General features: G+C 35.6%; 1 protein-coding gene across 1 annotated transcript in view; it reads left to right on the forward strand.

Annotated features, from left to right (window-relative positions):
• Si (sucrase-isomaltase) overlaps positions 1 to 14,419 on the forward strand; it is a 99,594-nt gene that overhangs the window by 50,233 nt on the left and 34,942 nt on the right. The window contains exons 23-31 of the mRNA XM_069991970.1: positions 52 to 101; positions 765 to 935; positions 1,940 to 2,095; positions 5,787 to 5,993; positions 8,487 to 8,641; positions 10,710 to 10,878; positions 12,945 to 13,041; positions 13,148 to 13,260; positions 13,355 to 13,480. Coding sequence (XP_069848071.1) covers positions 52 to 101; positions 765 to 935; positions 1,940 to 2,095; positions 5,787 to 5,993; positions 8,487 to 8,641; positions 10,710 to 10,878; positions 12,945 to 13,041; positions 13,148 to 13,260; positions 13,355 to 13,480 — 1,244 coding nt within the window. The remainder of the gene's footprint in view (positions 1 to 51; positions 102 to 764; positions 936 to 1,939; positions 2,096 to 5,786; positions 5,994 to 8,486; positions 8,642 to 10,709; positions 10,879 to 12,944; positions 13,042 to 13,147; positions 13,261 to 13,354; positions 13,481 to 14,419) is intronic.

Genomic DNA, 14,419 nt, shown 5'->3' on the forward strand with positions numbered 1-14,419 from the left:
ATAACTATAATGACCTGCATTTTGATTTGATATTTTCCTTTTCTATTTCAGATAGCATCGACAATGGCATCTATATATTGTATGAATTTTCAGTTTCTAATGTAAGCATTCTCTTTTGACATTTAAATAAGTACAAATTTTGTTAATGTCTTAATTTTTAGTTATAAATTACTTTTGGAAAAAGATTTTAAATTTCCCTACCAATTATAGCAATACAATGGAGCTATCTGGTAACTTATAATTGCTAAATTATGAACTATTTATTTTAGAATTTCAATGCAAAGGTGATAGATCCTCTTTTATCATAAAATTGGGCCCTAAAACTCTTGTACTTCTTATTAAGCCACACACCCTCGGAAGATAACTGAATATCAGAAAATGTTTTAATATTTTCATCACAGTGATAATTGGTGTGGAATTTGAGAATAAAAAAATCTATGTACAGATGAAAGTTTGAATAAGAAATAGAGAAAGATTTCATAGATGTTGGGTCTCTGTACTCATTTTTTTGTTGAAGCTATGCTATTCATCATCATGGTAAGGCTAGAACAAGGAGACCCTTATGTAATTGAATTAAGATAGTTCTGAAAATAATATTGCATGGTATATATACAAAATGTGAAAAGTTGCTTGCATGAGGCGGGCGAGGTCAGATTGGATAGGTTTGTGGTTGGGTGATTTAATTTTCTCCTAGCATGTTGTTATGTCAGTATTGTATCTGAAAACTTGCTTATAATATTATATACTCTGTTTTCTTCTTCCAGAAAAACTTACAAATTACATGCAAACATGCAAACTATGAAGAAGGAACCACTTTAGCATTTGAAACCATAAAAGTCCTTGGGTTGACAGAAACTGTTACTGAAGTTACAGTAGCTGAAAACAACCAGGCAATGTCTGCACATGCTAACTTCACTTACGATGCTTCCAACCAGGTAAAAATAATCTTGGGAAACTTTTTAGTTGTCATGAGCTCTCATTTTGAACACTGGACAAACACCAGGCTGTAAATTTCCATTTCCTTCATGGTATGTCCTCTCTCTTTCCTCTCTCCCTTTTTCCCTTTCCTCCCTCCCTCCCTCTCTTTCTCCCTCCCTGCCTCCCTGCCTTCCTTCCTTCTTTCCTTCTTTCTTTCCTTCCTTCCTTCCTTCCTTCCTTCCTTCCTTCCTTCCTTCCTTCCTTTCTTTCTTATCTTCCCTTCTTTCCTTCCTTATCTTCCCTTCTTTCCATCTTTCTTTCCTCCTCCTTACTTTCTCATCTCTTGTTCATCCCCTTTTTTCATAATTCCATATTAATTTCTTTCAATTTCTTCCTCATATTGCAAATAGTAGATATTAATAAATTATTATGTTAAATATTTCTTTAACATATTTCTTTCAACAATATTTATTTTCAATCCCTTCCTGTTCAAGAAGCTTCATTGTCAAATTGGCCAACTTTGTGCCCCTGTGTATTCTCTGCAGAAATTAATGCGTGTTTTATACTTAGAGTTATTGTCTTGGGTACTGTGCTACATGCTTCAAGTTTCACATCTCATTCATTCTGTACAGAAAGTTCTAGTAATTAGGATTTCTGTCTTCATTTTACAATGGAGGAAACTGCAGATGACACCGAATGCATAGTTCCTCAAAAACCTATGAACCCAAAGTTCAAGACCTTAAAATCATTGGGTGAAAGAATTGGTACCTGATCTCTTAGAGGGCATGAATTCCACCTTATTTCTACACTCCCTTACAGCTGCTACCATTTGTAGGCTCTAGCAACTTCATGGTGTGGTACTTTGCTCCTTGCTCATCTGTTTGTCCATATTGCTATCAAAAGTGTTTTGGGCTGTTTTGAAGAATTTCTAGAGTTGCCACACTGTGGGCAATGTTAAGTATTTTTAAATTGTTACAGACAAGTTAAGAAAAAAAAAGTTTAACTTTTTTAACCTTCAAAGGTTCTCCTAATTACGGATCTCAAGTTTAACCTTGGAAAAAACTTTACAATTCAATGGAATCAAGTTTTCCCAGACTATGAGAGGTTCAATTGCTATCCTGACTCAGATACAATAGATGAGGAAGAGTGCTTGAAGCGGGGCTGTGTCATAGCAAAGGTAATGAACATCTTTTTTCTGACTCAATATGTTTCCATATAGCACTTCAATGTGAACTTTATCATAATTTGGAATTCTATAATTTGTAATAGAGAGTCATTTGGAATGTTCAATTAGTAGCGGTGATACACAGTCCCACTTTATTTAAAGTGACTTATGTTAATCAATATGTTCATATAAATTGTTTTCCAGATAAATTGAATAGTGTCACTTTATTTAATAAAAAAGGACTCTAGGATGGGTGTTGATGTCTCATGCCTCTGTAAATCAAGCTACATTGAGGACTGGATCCCGAGGGAAAAGAGTTCAGTCAACCCAGGCAGATACATTCACAAGACTCCGGAAAGCCAGTCTGGAAATTGACTCAAGTAGTAGAGTGTCAGCTATGATATGAGCAAGGAACCCAAGAGAAAACACTCAGACATAAGATATTCAATCTGATTATTTGCTTTCTTGTGTTTCTTTTTTTTTCTTTTTTGATGCTGAAAGTCATCTTTATTGAAAATGTATAAATCATTGATATTTCTCTCTATAAAATAGTTTATAACATCATTGTATTTTATAATACAAAATATAGCTGTGTTTAGACCACGCTGTTTCCCACTTAACAACCATGCCATTTCCCATTTAATAACCATGCTGTTTCCCATTTAACAAATATTCATTGAGACCTATTACTTTTTTGTTGTTGTCAGTTCTGAGGTTTGAACTCAGGACCTCCTGGCTACTTGGCTTACCTGAGTGCGGTGCATGCCTCCAGCCTGGCATTTAACTATTTATGTTTTAGAAGATAGAGTCTAGTGAATGTTCCTGACAGGGCTGATATTGAATCTAAGTTCTCTGGATTTCAGTCTCCTGAGTATCTAGCATTATAGAGGAAGTCCCTCCTACTCAACTAAAAGACCTAGAGCTTTGTGATTATAACTCCTTTTGAAAAAATAAATTGACAAAATCCACCTGTCCTGTTAGAGCTTATATTCACTTTAGGAAAAGAATCAAACAGTTTGCATTTGATAAATAGTATCAAGGAGGAAGTAGAGGAGAAAAGGGAAGGGAAGACTGGTGGTAAAATTCCAGTGGCACCACTACCACTGCATCCAGTCTTTCCAGCCCCATTCGCTGCATTCTCATATGTGGCAGTGAAGCCACCATCATGGAAGAGATGCACTCCTGGCATTTTCAATGCCTGCAGACCTGAAGGTGCCTGCACCCCAGCCCACATATCACAGCCATGTGACCAACTCTTGCCAACGGGAGTCAACACCTGTGCAACAATAGCATGCCTCTCTTAATGAAAAGACATGTATCCCTCAACTCTCCACCCTCTCTCCCATAGCACCAATGTTAGACTCATCCTTTCATTTATTTATTGTCATTATTATTATTATTATGGGAGACACAGAAATTGAACTTTTCTAAAGACAGTCACATCCCTGGTGCCGTGGCACTCATTTCATGCATGTGTATGCAATGAAGAGTCACCCTGAGAGGTCAGAACTTTTGTAAACTGCGAAATCAGGCCTTCCGTTCCATATACATTAATCAATAATCATTTATAAGATGATTTCTTTGTTGCTTTGTATGTCCCTCCCCCACAGTATAACCCCTGCTTTCACTGTATTTGATGTTGGTATACTTTGTGGAGGAGAAGGGGAAAAAATTGTTTAAATAGGGATACAGGTGGACCCATTGCAACAATGAGATGTACAAGATGTTATGTCGAAAAATGAACTTCAGGGTCTGGGAAAGTGGCTCAGTGGTAGAGCACTTGCCTTGCATGCATGAGGCCCTGGGTTCGATTCCTCAGCACCACATAAGCAAAAAAGAAAAAAAGCCAAAAGTGGCGCTGTGGCTCAAGTGGTAGAGCACTAGCCTTGAGCTGAAGAGCTAAGGGACAGCGCCCAGACCCATGACAGGATCCCCCCCCCAACCCCTGGGATGGAAAGGGGAAACAAAGGAGGAGGCAACAATGCTTGATTAAAAATATACTCATTATCTTGCCCATGTAATTGTAAACACTCTGTATGGTATCTTCACAATAAAAAAAAGAATCAGATTTCTTTTTGTTTTACAAGATGAACCCCAAGCTTTATATGCCCACCTTCTAATGTCATCAATGTTCTGGGCTCCTCCATATTTTTATAAAACTTTTTACTTTTAAGTTTTATCATGGCTATTGGAAGTATGTTTATTTATATTCTCCACGACACAAGGAAAATACAAAGGCAAACACCATCACAATTTATATCTCTTAGTCTAAGATGCCTTTGCTCTCTTACCCAACATCTGCTAAAGAGACTGTGATAGCCATAAAAGAATAATAAAATAAGAAAATAAGAAATAATAGGCTAATAATTAGGAAGATAAGGAGAAAAGATTTTGGTAAATCCACTAGCCTCAGTAGCAAAGTAAACTGTTTTCTTCTCTTAGGTCTTAGCTTTTATTTCTGCTAAGATGTTCAGTTGTAATATTTGATCACAGTTCCTAAGTTAATTGCTGAGCAAGGTGCACCTGATCGGCTTCATACTACTCAGAAAAAGAGAGTGAAATTGAAGCATTACAAATGAAAAATAGCCTGAGCACATGCTTTTTCAGTTTTTGTTGTTTGTTTTGTGCCAACACTGGGGCTTGAACTCAGGGCCTGTTTTCACTCCAGGCAGACACTCTCTCATTTGAATTGTAACTCAACTTCTGGCTTCGGCCTGGTTAATTAGGGATAAGAGTCTCACAGACTTTCCTGACTGTACTGGCTACTGGCTTCAAACTATAATATTACTTCTGAACAGCCTCCTGAGTAGCTAAAATATCAGCTGGATCCTACACACCCAGCTCACATGTTGTTTTGAGGGTTTTTATAAACCCATTTCTCTCTCTCTCTCTCTCTCTCTCTCTCTCTCTCTCTCTCTCTCTCTCTCTCTCTCTCTCTCTCTCTCTCTCTCTCTCTCTCTTTCTCTCTCTCTCACACACACACACACTCTCTCTCTCTGTCTTTCTCAACCATACACACATTATTAAGACCGATAAATAAGAATAAGAAAAAAGTATAGGAACAAAATTGTGTGAATAACATAATTTTTACAATGACAACAAAACCCCATTTCTTTTTTTTTACAACAATCTTTTTAATTTCTTTTTTTCTTTTTTTGGTTGGCCGTGGGGCTTGAACTCTGGGCCTGGGTGCTGTCCTTCAGCTCTTCAGCTCAAGGCGAGCGCTCTACCACTTGAGCCACAGCACCACTTCTGCTTCTCTGGTGGTTTATTGGAGATAGGAGTCTCACGGTCTCTCCTGCCCGGGCTGGCTTTGAACTGCGATCCTCAGATCTCAGCCTCCTGAGTAGCTAGGATTACAGGCATGAGCCACCAGCGCCCGGCTCAATCTTTTTAATTTCAAACATCCATTTAAAATTTTTGTCTTTTACATTTCAGCTTTACATATTACTACAAAATCTCTAGCTGTATGAACCGTTCAGCTGACTATTCTACTTGACTCTTTGTTTAAAGCTAAAAAAGAGTGGCTTGTGAACTTTGTCTTCTACTGTTGTATGTTTAGAATGGAATAAAAATTGAAAGTAATATTTTATAACTTGGTGCCAATTGCATAATAGATGATTTATGTTATAAATAAGGCTCACATTGTGTACTCTCCACTAGCATACACCATCTGACAGTGAGCATTCATTATACTTTTTAGGCTGGATCTGACCCCAGAGCACCTGAGTGCTACTTTCCCAGACAAGACAACCCTTACTCAGTTTCATCAGTTCAGTATCTTCCAACGGGTATGACAGCCGACCTTCAGCTCAATCCCACAAATGCTAGAATCCAGCTTCCATCCACACCCATCGTTGCCCTTCGAGTGGAGGTGAAATACCACAAAAATGACATGCTGCAGTTTAAGGTAGGTTTGATTAAACAATGCCTGACTCACTTCTTGTGATTAAGAAAATATACTTATAGCTCAAAAACTTAAATTCCTTCCCCAACAAACCCTCAAAGAAATAACAACTCGATTAATAAATGGGCTAGAGACTTGAAGAGGTACTGAATAGATATGATACTTAGAATTAATAGGTAATAATTTTAAAATAACTAAAACACAATGCTTATTATTTTGTATAGTATATGTTATATTATTTCCAATATATAAAAAACTGGTCTTACATCTAATAAAATAAGACATAAAAAAGAACAATTCCTTCCAACATTAAAGATAGCAATTTTACTTTTAAGAATCCCAACAAAAATCTATTAATCTACTAACCAGAAATGATTAAAAAGAATACTCAAGTGACTGGTATAAAATAGTTGTTCCAAAATTTATTTTCTCATTTTCTAGGATGCATAAGGAAGTCGAGGTCAAATAGTAGCAAAATTAGTAAAATTAAAGAAAAAGAAAATGATCAAAATATCAGTATCAGAGAAATGGTTGGACTCTCTATAAGATGAAACTAATAAAAACACATTTATAAATATTAAGTACTAAATGCTAAGTAAAACTAAATGCTATTTTAGATGTTACTTCCTTTTAGATGAGTTGATGCTATTAATGTATTTTCATAAAATGATAGTAAAATATTTGTGATAATTACTAGATTGCCTTAAATTGATTAACAGCTTTCTAGATTAAGTTTATGATAATGTTTTAAAAGGGAAAATGCTTAATCTTTGTAAAATTATAATAATGCCAGTCTAGAATCAGAATTTCCTGACAAATAATGGAGTTAATGTTATCAAATAGCTCATAGATAACTAAGTATGTAGTATACATACATATATATATATAATACATATACATGATTTTAAAACTTTACCATATAACAAGAAAAATTTGGCAACTAATTATGAAGAGGTATATTATTTAATAATGCATATAAAAATTATCTGCCTCAAAAATATACATAACAGAATTTAGTTTGAGCATTCTATGTAAAGTCAACCAAATGTAAGCTGCAAACAAATTTTGCTTGCATATCTGTCTTGAACCAGGCTTGTAATGTTCATTCAAGCCAAATAATCCATTAATAAAAATAATCTCACACAATCCCATTGATTCATTATATTTCCTTTTGTGGGGTTAAGAAGGCAATTTCTACTGAAGGAGAAATTACTGGAGCAAAAAGTAAAAATGTAAAATAAAAATATTCAAATATTTATATTCATAGAAAATGTCTAGTCATAGATAAAGTGTCACAAGTATATAAAATATTTTTCAAGATGTTGCTAGTAGATTGGCCTCAGGTAAATGTACAATTGCAACAGTGGATTACAATGCATTGTAGATCAAATCACTATTTAAGAAGTACAATAATGACAGGTACTAGGTGGCTCAGGCCTGAAATCCTAGCTACTTGGGAGGCTGCGATCTGAAGATTGCTGTTTGAAGCCAGCCCAGGCATGAAAGTCTATGAGACTCTTACCTTCCATAAATTTCTCAGACAAAGTCAGAAGTGCCTCTGTGGCTCAAAGTGCTAGAATATTAGCCTTGATCACAAAGAGGCTCAGGGACAGTACCCCCACCTGGGGTTTGAACCAGGACAGGCCAGAAAAAAAAAAGGCAAATTCAAAGAAAGAGACACTCCATGTGGTTATCATGGGAAAGATTGCAGTTTTTAACAAGAAATTTTATTTGTTTATAATTTCACAATTGGAGCAGCGTTCTGAGAATTGGGATTGTCAGAATCATGGTGTGACTGTTGCGAGCTCCATTGAGCATGCTCACATGTGAAAATGGCACCATCCCCTGGCAATGGGGTCCACAACCACGTGACGCATGTGGACTTTCTTTGGTGGAAATATTTACACACCTGATTGTGTACAGCTGTATTTAAAATGCTTTCAGTTTAATATAAAATATTATTTGGATACCCATTTTGGTGGGACTATTAATTAAGCCAAGAATCATGGAAGGAAGTTTCTGATTGCTATTGAATACCCTAAAAAAATGAATATACTCTGAGCAAGCACTTCAGTACATAGGAAATGTACTGAAAGAACAAAGAAACCAATAATCCCAAGCAAACATTTACATGTCCCACTTGATTATAGATGTGACAAAATGTTGAAGGAAGACTGGTAGTCAAAACTGGTATGTCCATAACAGAGAATATTTGACAGTTTTGTATTTGATATTCTGTTCTATTAAATACATACAATGAGTCTTCATGCAGCATTACAATGAATCTATATGAAATAGATAAAAATATTCTGCTTGATTCTATTATATAGAATGCTACAGAGTTTTATGGGCCATAGAGGTAGAATTAGGTATTTGAAGTGGATTATTCAAAGTAACATTATTTAAATGGTGATTTACAATATCTGATGAGATTTGACCACTGTCAGCAACAAAGAGCAGATCTCACATCTCTTGCTTCCTATTTCTCTGCAATAGATTTATGATTCCCAAAACAAGAGATACGAAGTTCCAGTACCACTGAACATTCCAGAAACTCCAATGAGTACTCAGGAAAACAGACTTTATGATGTGGAAATCAAAGAAAACCCTTTTGGCATCCAAGTTCGACGCAGGAGCACTGGGAGAATCATGTAAGTGATTGGATTATTTGGTAGGAAGGCTATTGCTGTGAGTTCAGGAAGGAAAAGTAAGGTCACTATTATCACAGTGGGGCAATGACATCATGTATAGGTTTTAAGATGTGTTAAATGATTGCTAGTTTTTCCATTTTAAAATTAAACATTTAGCTCAGGAATGAAATTTGATTTACACTAGGAATCTTATGGCTTATATTAATGGAAATGAGACTCCATATTCTAGTCAACGAAAAACTAAACCAAGATGCTTAGCCAAGCATCTTATCTTAATCTTTACCAATCTTATCTTTAATCTTTACCAATGCTGAGCATTGGTAAAAATAAGTTAGGAGTATGCTATATAAACCTATCATATAAGCATATCACTACAACTGCTACACATAGTTATGGAAAGATTGACTCTGATAAGAATGTGAAAACCAAGGTGTTCATACATAAATCTATATTTATTTTGATGATACAGAAAATAAATTCATTTGAAGTCATTGACTTTATTTTAGCCATACTAGAATAAAATATACTTTTACTTATTTAAAATTTATCCTACCATGCTTTCAGTGGTGAGGAGACTTTTTTGGTCAAGGAACTTTTAAAAAAAATTTTATTTTCTTGTAAAGATGCTGTACAGAGGGGGTACAGTTACATGAGTAAGGTATTGAGTACATTTCTTGTCAAACATTTTTACCCCTTTAACATTATCTGAGCAACATGCAAAATGATCAGTACAGGTAGTCAGTGAGAGCCAGCAAGAGGAAACCAGAAAACACCTTTCATCTGCTAAATGGCCTTGAGACCTTTTGAATTTCTGACATTCTCCAGAGCTGCCTCAGGTCAGATTCATTCAAGTATTATCAGGATGGATAGAAATAATCGGAGCACCAGGTCCATCCTGATGTAATCATTTTATTATGATGAATGCTGTTCAAAAGAATGAAAAACTACTTCCATAGAAAGATCCAAATATAGCTTATGACATTGTTGGGAATGAGGTACTCTTTACTAGTTTTCAAAAAGTAATTATGCCACAGATTTGTTCATCATAGGCAGGCTAACCTTAAATGCACATGATGCTAGCCAATGACCCAATTAACAAAATATTTTTGTAGTGTATTATTTCTTAAATAACATCTTTCAGAAATGAAGGAAATGAGGGCGAAGACTGAGAGTGTAATATAGGAAAAACTGAATTAAAATTATTCTTATAGTTCCTATCAATACTTATTTCCTTTAGTTCCATATGTAGAAATTTTTTTTACCTTGATTTTCTCAAGGTAATGTGAAAATGAATTTTCAAGGCATACAATGCTGAGTCACAGTTAATGATTCATTAATTTAGTTTTTGAGACTAACATCTTATCTTTAATCAATTATAATTACGTACATAGTAATGAGTTTACAAATCGTACAGTAAGGGTTTCATTGTGAAACATCTATGATATAATTTAATCAATCTTTCTTCTTCTATTGAATGTTTTTATTTTTCTCTTCCTTTGCCTTCCCTTTCCCACCTCCCCATTTTCACAACCTTACTTTGCTTTGTTTGTTTTGTATTGTTTTGCTTCCTTTCCCATATCTATTGGTAATGAGAAAAAGTGGGTGATACTTGTCTCTTGGGGAGCTGATTATATCATTTAACCTGATTATTAGACATATCTTTATTCATGTTGTGTTTGACATCTGATCTAGAAAATACATTTTACGTTCTGTGACTCAGCCAGAGGTTTATATATATATATATATATACACATATATATATACATATATATATGTATATATATATACATACATACATATATATGTATGTACATATGCATATAAATATCAATATATGTATGTATGTATCCAGATATGCAGATTGTATGCATGTATATATACTTAGATGTATATATATAATATACATTTAATAATGGTCAATATCTTAGTACTTGGGTATATTTAAATATACAGGGAAAAAAATACTTGCTTTTAGATTGCCAAAGGCAAAACAGCTTGTATGGTTTAAATATGCAACTATTGTGCAATGCATTTTGGCTGCAGTACAGCTGTGTTCCTGTGTTTTCAGTTGGGATTCTTGCCTGCCCGGGTTTGCCTTCAATGACCAGTTCATTCAGATCTCTACGCGCTTGCCATCAGAGTACATCTATGGTTTTGGGGAAGTGGAGCATCAGGCATTTAGGCATGACCTGCAATGGCATACCTGGGGCATGTTCACGCGGGACCAGCCCCCTGGGGTGAGTAGGCTGAGACCAGCCCCCTGTGGTGAGTAGGCTGAGACCAGCCCCCTGTGGTGAGTAGGCTGAGACCAGCCCCCTGGGGTGAGTAGGCTGCCGGGTAACCAATAAACCAACAGGGCTGCGGTTTGGTCCAGGCCACAGCAGCGCAAGCTCAAGAGTGTAGCGCTGAAGAAGAAATACAAAGCAGGCTAGAGATGGTGGCAACAGGCTTTCTTCAACTGGGAGAGAGCAAGGGAAGGGGTTTCATGTCCACAGGTGATTTCTATTGTTATTATAAAGTTGCAATGGGGGAGGTAGCAGTTACATAAGTCAGGCAAAGAGTACATTTCTTTTTGGATAGTGTCACCCCTTCCCTTGCTCTAGAGGTTTTCTAAAACCAAGTGCAAACATTATTGTAAAAAAATTAGAAAAAATATCTTTATTTTCCGAAAACTGACTAAAAATATTATTAAAAATTACCTGACTTATGGAAATGTATCCACTTTGTAGTACTACTTAATAATACAAGTTATAGAAATACAGATTAAAAGCAGAGGGAAAATGTCTACTGGCCTAATGATCAAGAGACAAGTTAATAAATTAATTTTTCAACCTTTTCAGTCACATAGAATTCTTATTCTATATGGATACAGGTTTCTTGAAAATCAGCTCTCTAGGGTTCTTGTATTACTTATTAATTTATTAATTTGTATATCGTATATATTGATTTGATACCTAGTCTATTGTTTTATTTTTTTATGTTTTTATCGTAAAAATGATGTACAGAGGGGTTACAGTTACATGAGTAAGGTAATGAGTACATTTTCTATCAAGCATTGTTACCTCCTCCTTTCTTTTTCCCCTATTACCCCTTCCCTCCCCAAGTCCCCAACTCCTCCCTCTCCCTCTGCCCCACCCCCCACAAGTTGTAAAGTTTGTTTTCAACATAGTGTCTTCATTGTTACAATGGGTCAACCTGTATCTTTATTTCATTGTAATCCACTGTTTCAATTGTACATTTACCTGAGGCTACACTGCTAGCTACATCTTGAAAATTATTTTATATACTTATGATACACTTCCTAACATTCTGTCTTGTTAATAGAACACATTTCATGAATAACTCATGTTTTATAAAACATATACTCCTAATTACAATGGCTCCAAGCATGTCATGAAAGAAAAAGCATTTTTTTATAAAATACTAACTCACTTTTATTTTGCCCAAATAATGTCTACTTTAAAGATGCACTCAGTAATACAATGCAAGCGTTTTTACCTCTGTTGCTGTTTTTTCATTGTAAAGGTGCTATACAAAGGGGTTACAATGACGTAAGTCAGGTAATGAGTACATTTCTTGTCAAACCGTGTTACTTTCTCCATTGTTTTTCCTGCTTCCCCTCCTTCCCCCTCTTCCCCTCCCCTCCCAAGTTGTAAAGTTCATTTCCAACATGTAACCATTTATTTTTTTAAATGGGGAGGTGTATATTTAATTTTGATCCCAGGAGATCAAACAACTTTTCACTTTTGTCGTAATTGTCCAAATGCAAATGTGGTTTTTCCAAGCACATAAATCCCAAAGAACATTTTACTAAAATTATCTGTATAAGAACTCTTTGCCATTTCTATAGGTAGTAATAGATTATTAGAACCTAGATTCTCAATATGGACAGTTACATTCACATGATAACAAATGACTGAAATTAAAGTGTGAGGAAGGCATACAATGCTTTATGAATGAGAGTATTATATTTTTATAAACTATGCTCTTTGGCTTTAATCATTTCTGGGTAATGGGTCAGCACAAGGAATTGCAGTCAGACATATAGCCTGTGGAAGAAATCCAAATGCATTAACATCATTGACATTCTATGTCAGTTCATATGCCAGATACGTGGACATTACTGATTTGACACTCATTTACATGTTTGAAAAGCAATGATATTTTCAACAACAGATAAGTTATTTTCCTAGAGAAATGAATCTAGTTTAATGCAAGCACAGCTTGAGTGGGCTAACCAGAAGCATTTACGTACTAAGGCTCGGATTACTGAGCATTCATTATGCCTAATCTTTTGTTTCAGTATAAACTTAATTCCTATGGATTTCAGCCATATTACATGGCCCTGGAGGAAGAAGGGAATGCTCATGGTGTTCTCTTATTGAACAGCAATGGAATGGGTAAGATGATTCTTGAATTTCTCACCAGGAGTACAAAGGTGACTCAAAGCAAATCAATAACCTTATGCACAGATAAAAATGGAATTTTATGTTCAATTATTTCCAGATGTTACATTCCAGCCAACTCCTGCTTTGACTTACCGTATCATTGGAGGTATCTTGGATTTTTACATGTTTTTGGGTCCAACTCCAGAGGTTGCAACAAAGCAGTATCATGAAGTACGATTGGGTATTTAAATTTTGGTTTCTTCCCATTCGAAAATGCACCTCTTACTCAATATGTAACTACTTTTTCCTGTTGCTGTTCTTAAAGGTCATTGGCCACCCAGTAATGCCTCCTTACTGGGCTTTGGGGTTCCAGTTGTGCCGTTATGGATACAGAAACACTTCGGAAATTCAGCAGCTGTATGATGACATGGTGGCCGCCAAGATTCCCTATGTATGTACCTCCTTTGAAGACCACACTAAATATGCAATCAATATCAGAAAGAAACAGATGCCTAGATTGTGGTAGCGATGTCAGAATTGGAAATGAAATTTTATGTAACTACATTTATCAGATTAATAAGGGAGAGGGGGAAATACCATTATGTTTTTCCTTCTTTCCCTTCATTTCTGTGATCTTGTGGTATCCTAACTCTGTCACCATACATTTTTGTTCCTGTCATATGCCATGGGGGGCCTAGGTAGTCAGATACATTCTTTTTTTAAAATTTTTTTTGGGGGGGTCTGGTCGTGGGGCCTGAACTCTGGGCCTGGGCCCTATCCCTCAGTTCTTCAGCTCAAGGCTAGCACTCTACCACTTGAGACACAGTGCCACTTCTGGCTTTTTTTTTCTTTTTGCTTATGTGGTGCTGAGGAATGGAACCCAGGGCCTCATGCATGCAAGGCAAGCACTCTACCATTGAGCCACCTTCTTAGCCCTGTCAGATACATTCTTTATGTTCTCTTGTGTTCTGTAGAAGCCACAGGATGCTACATGATCAATTAACAGGAGAAATTAGGAGTCGGATGTTACATGGCTGTGGTGTAGCTCATAGTTACAATTTTACCATCCAGTGAGGATGGTAAAAAATATCCTCTTTGCTCAATATTTGGGAAATCAAATATTCCAAAATATCGTAACTAATCAGTCTGTATTTTTATTTTACTCTTTTAAGCAAATTTAATGAATCGCAAAGATTTTTCTAGTAGTACTTAATACTGAAGTAGAGAAGGTTTGGTAGAAATGATTCTAAGAAAGATCAACTCATTATAGATTTTAGTACTTACATAGAATCTGGAACTGCTGGAAAGTTAATCTTACTGTCTGGACTCATATAGAAATATGCAAATGGAAATGCATTATACAAAGGAGGTTTTATAATACTGTTCAACT

Source organism: Dipodomys merriami, unplaced genomic scaffold (assembly GCF_024711535.1).
Source record: "Dipodomys merriami isolate MVZ:Mamm:240054 unplaced genomic scaffold, mDipMer1.0.p SCAF_40, whole genome shotgun sequence".
NCBI lineage: Eukaryota > Metazoa > Chordata > Mammalia > Rodentia > Heteromyidae > Dipodomys > Dipodomys merriami.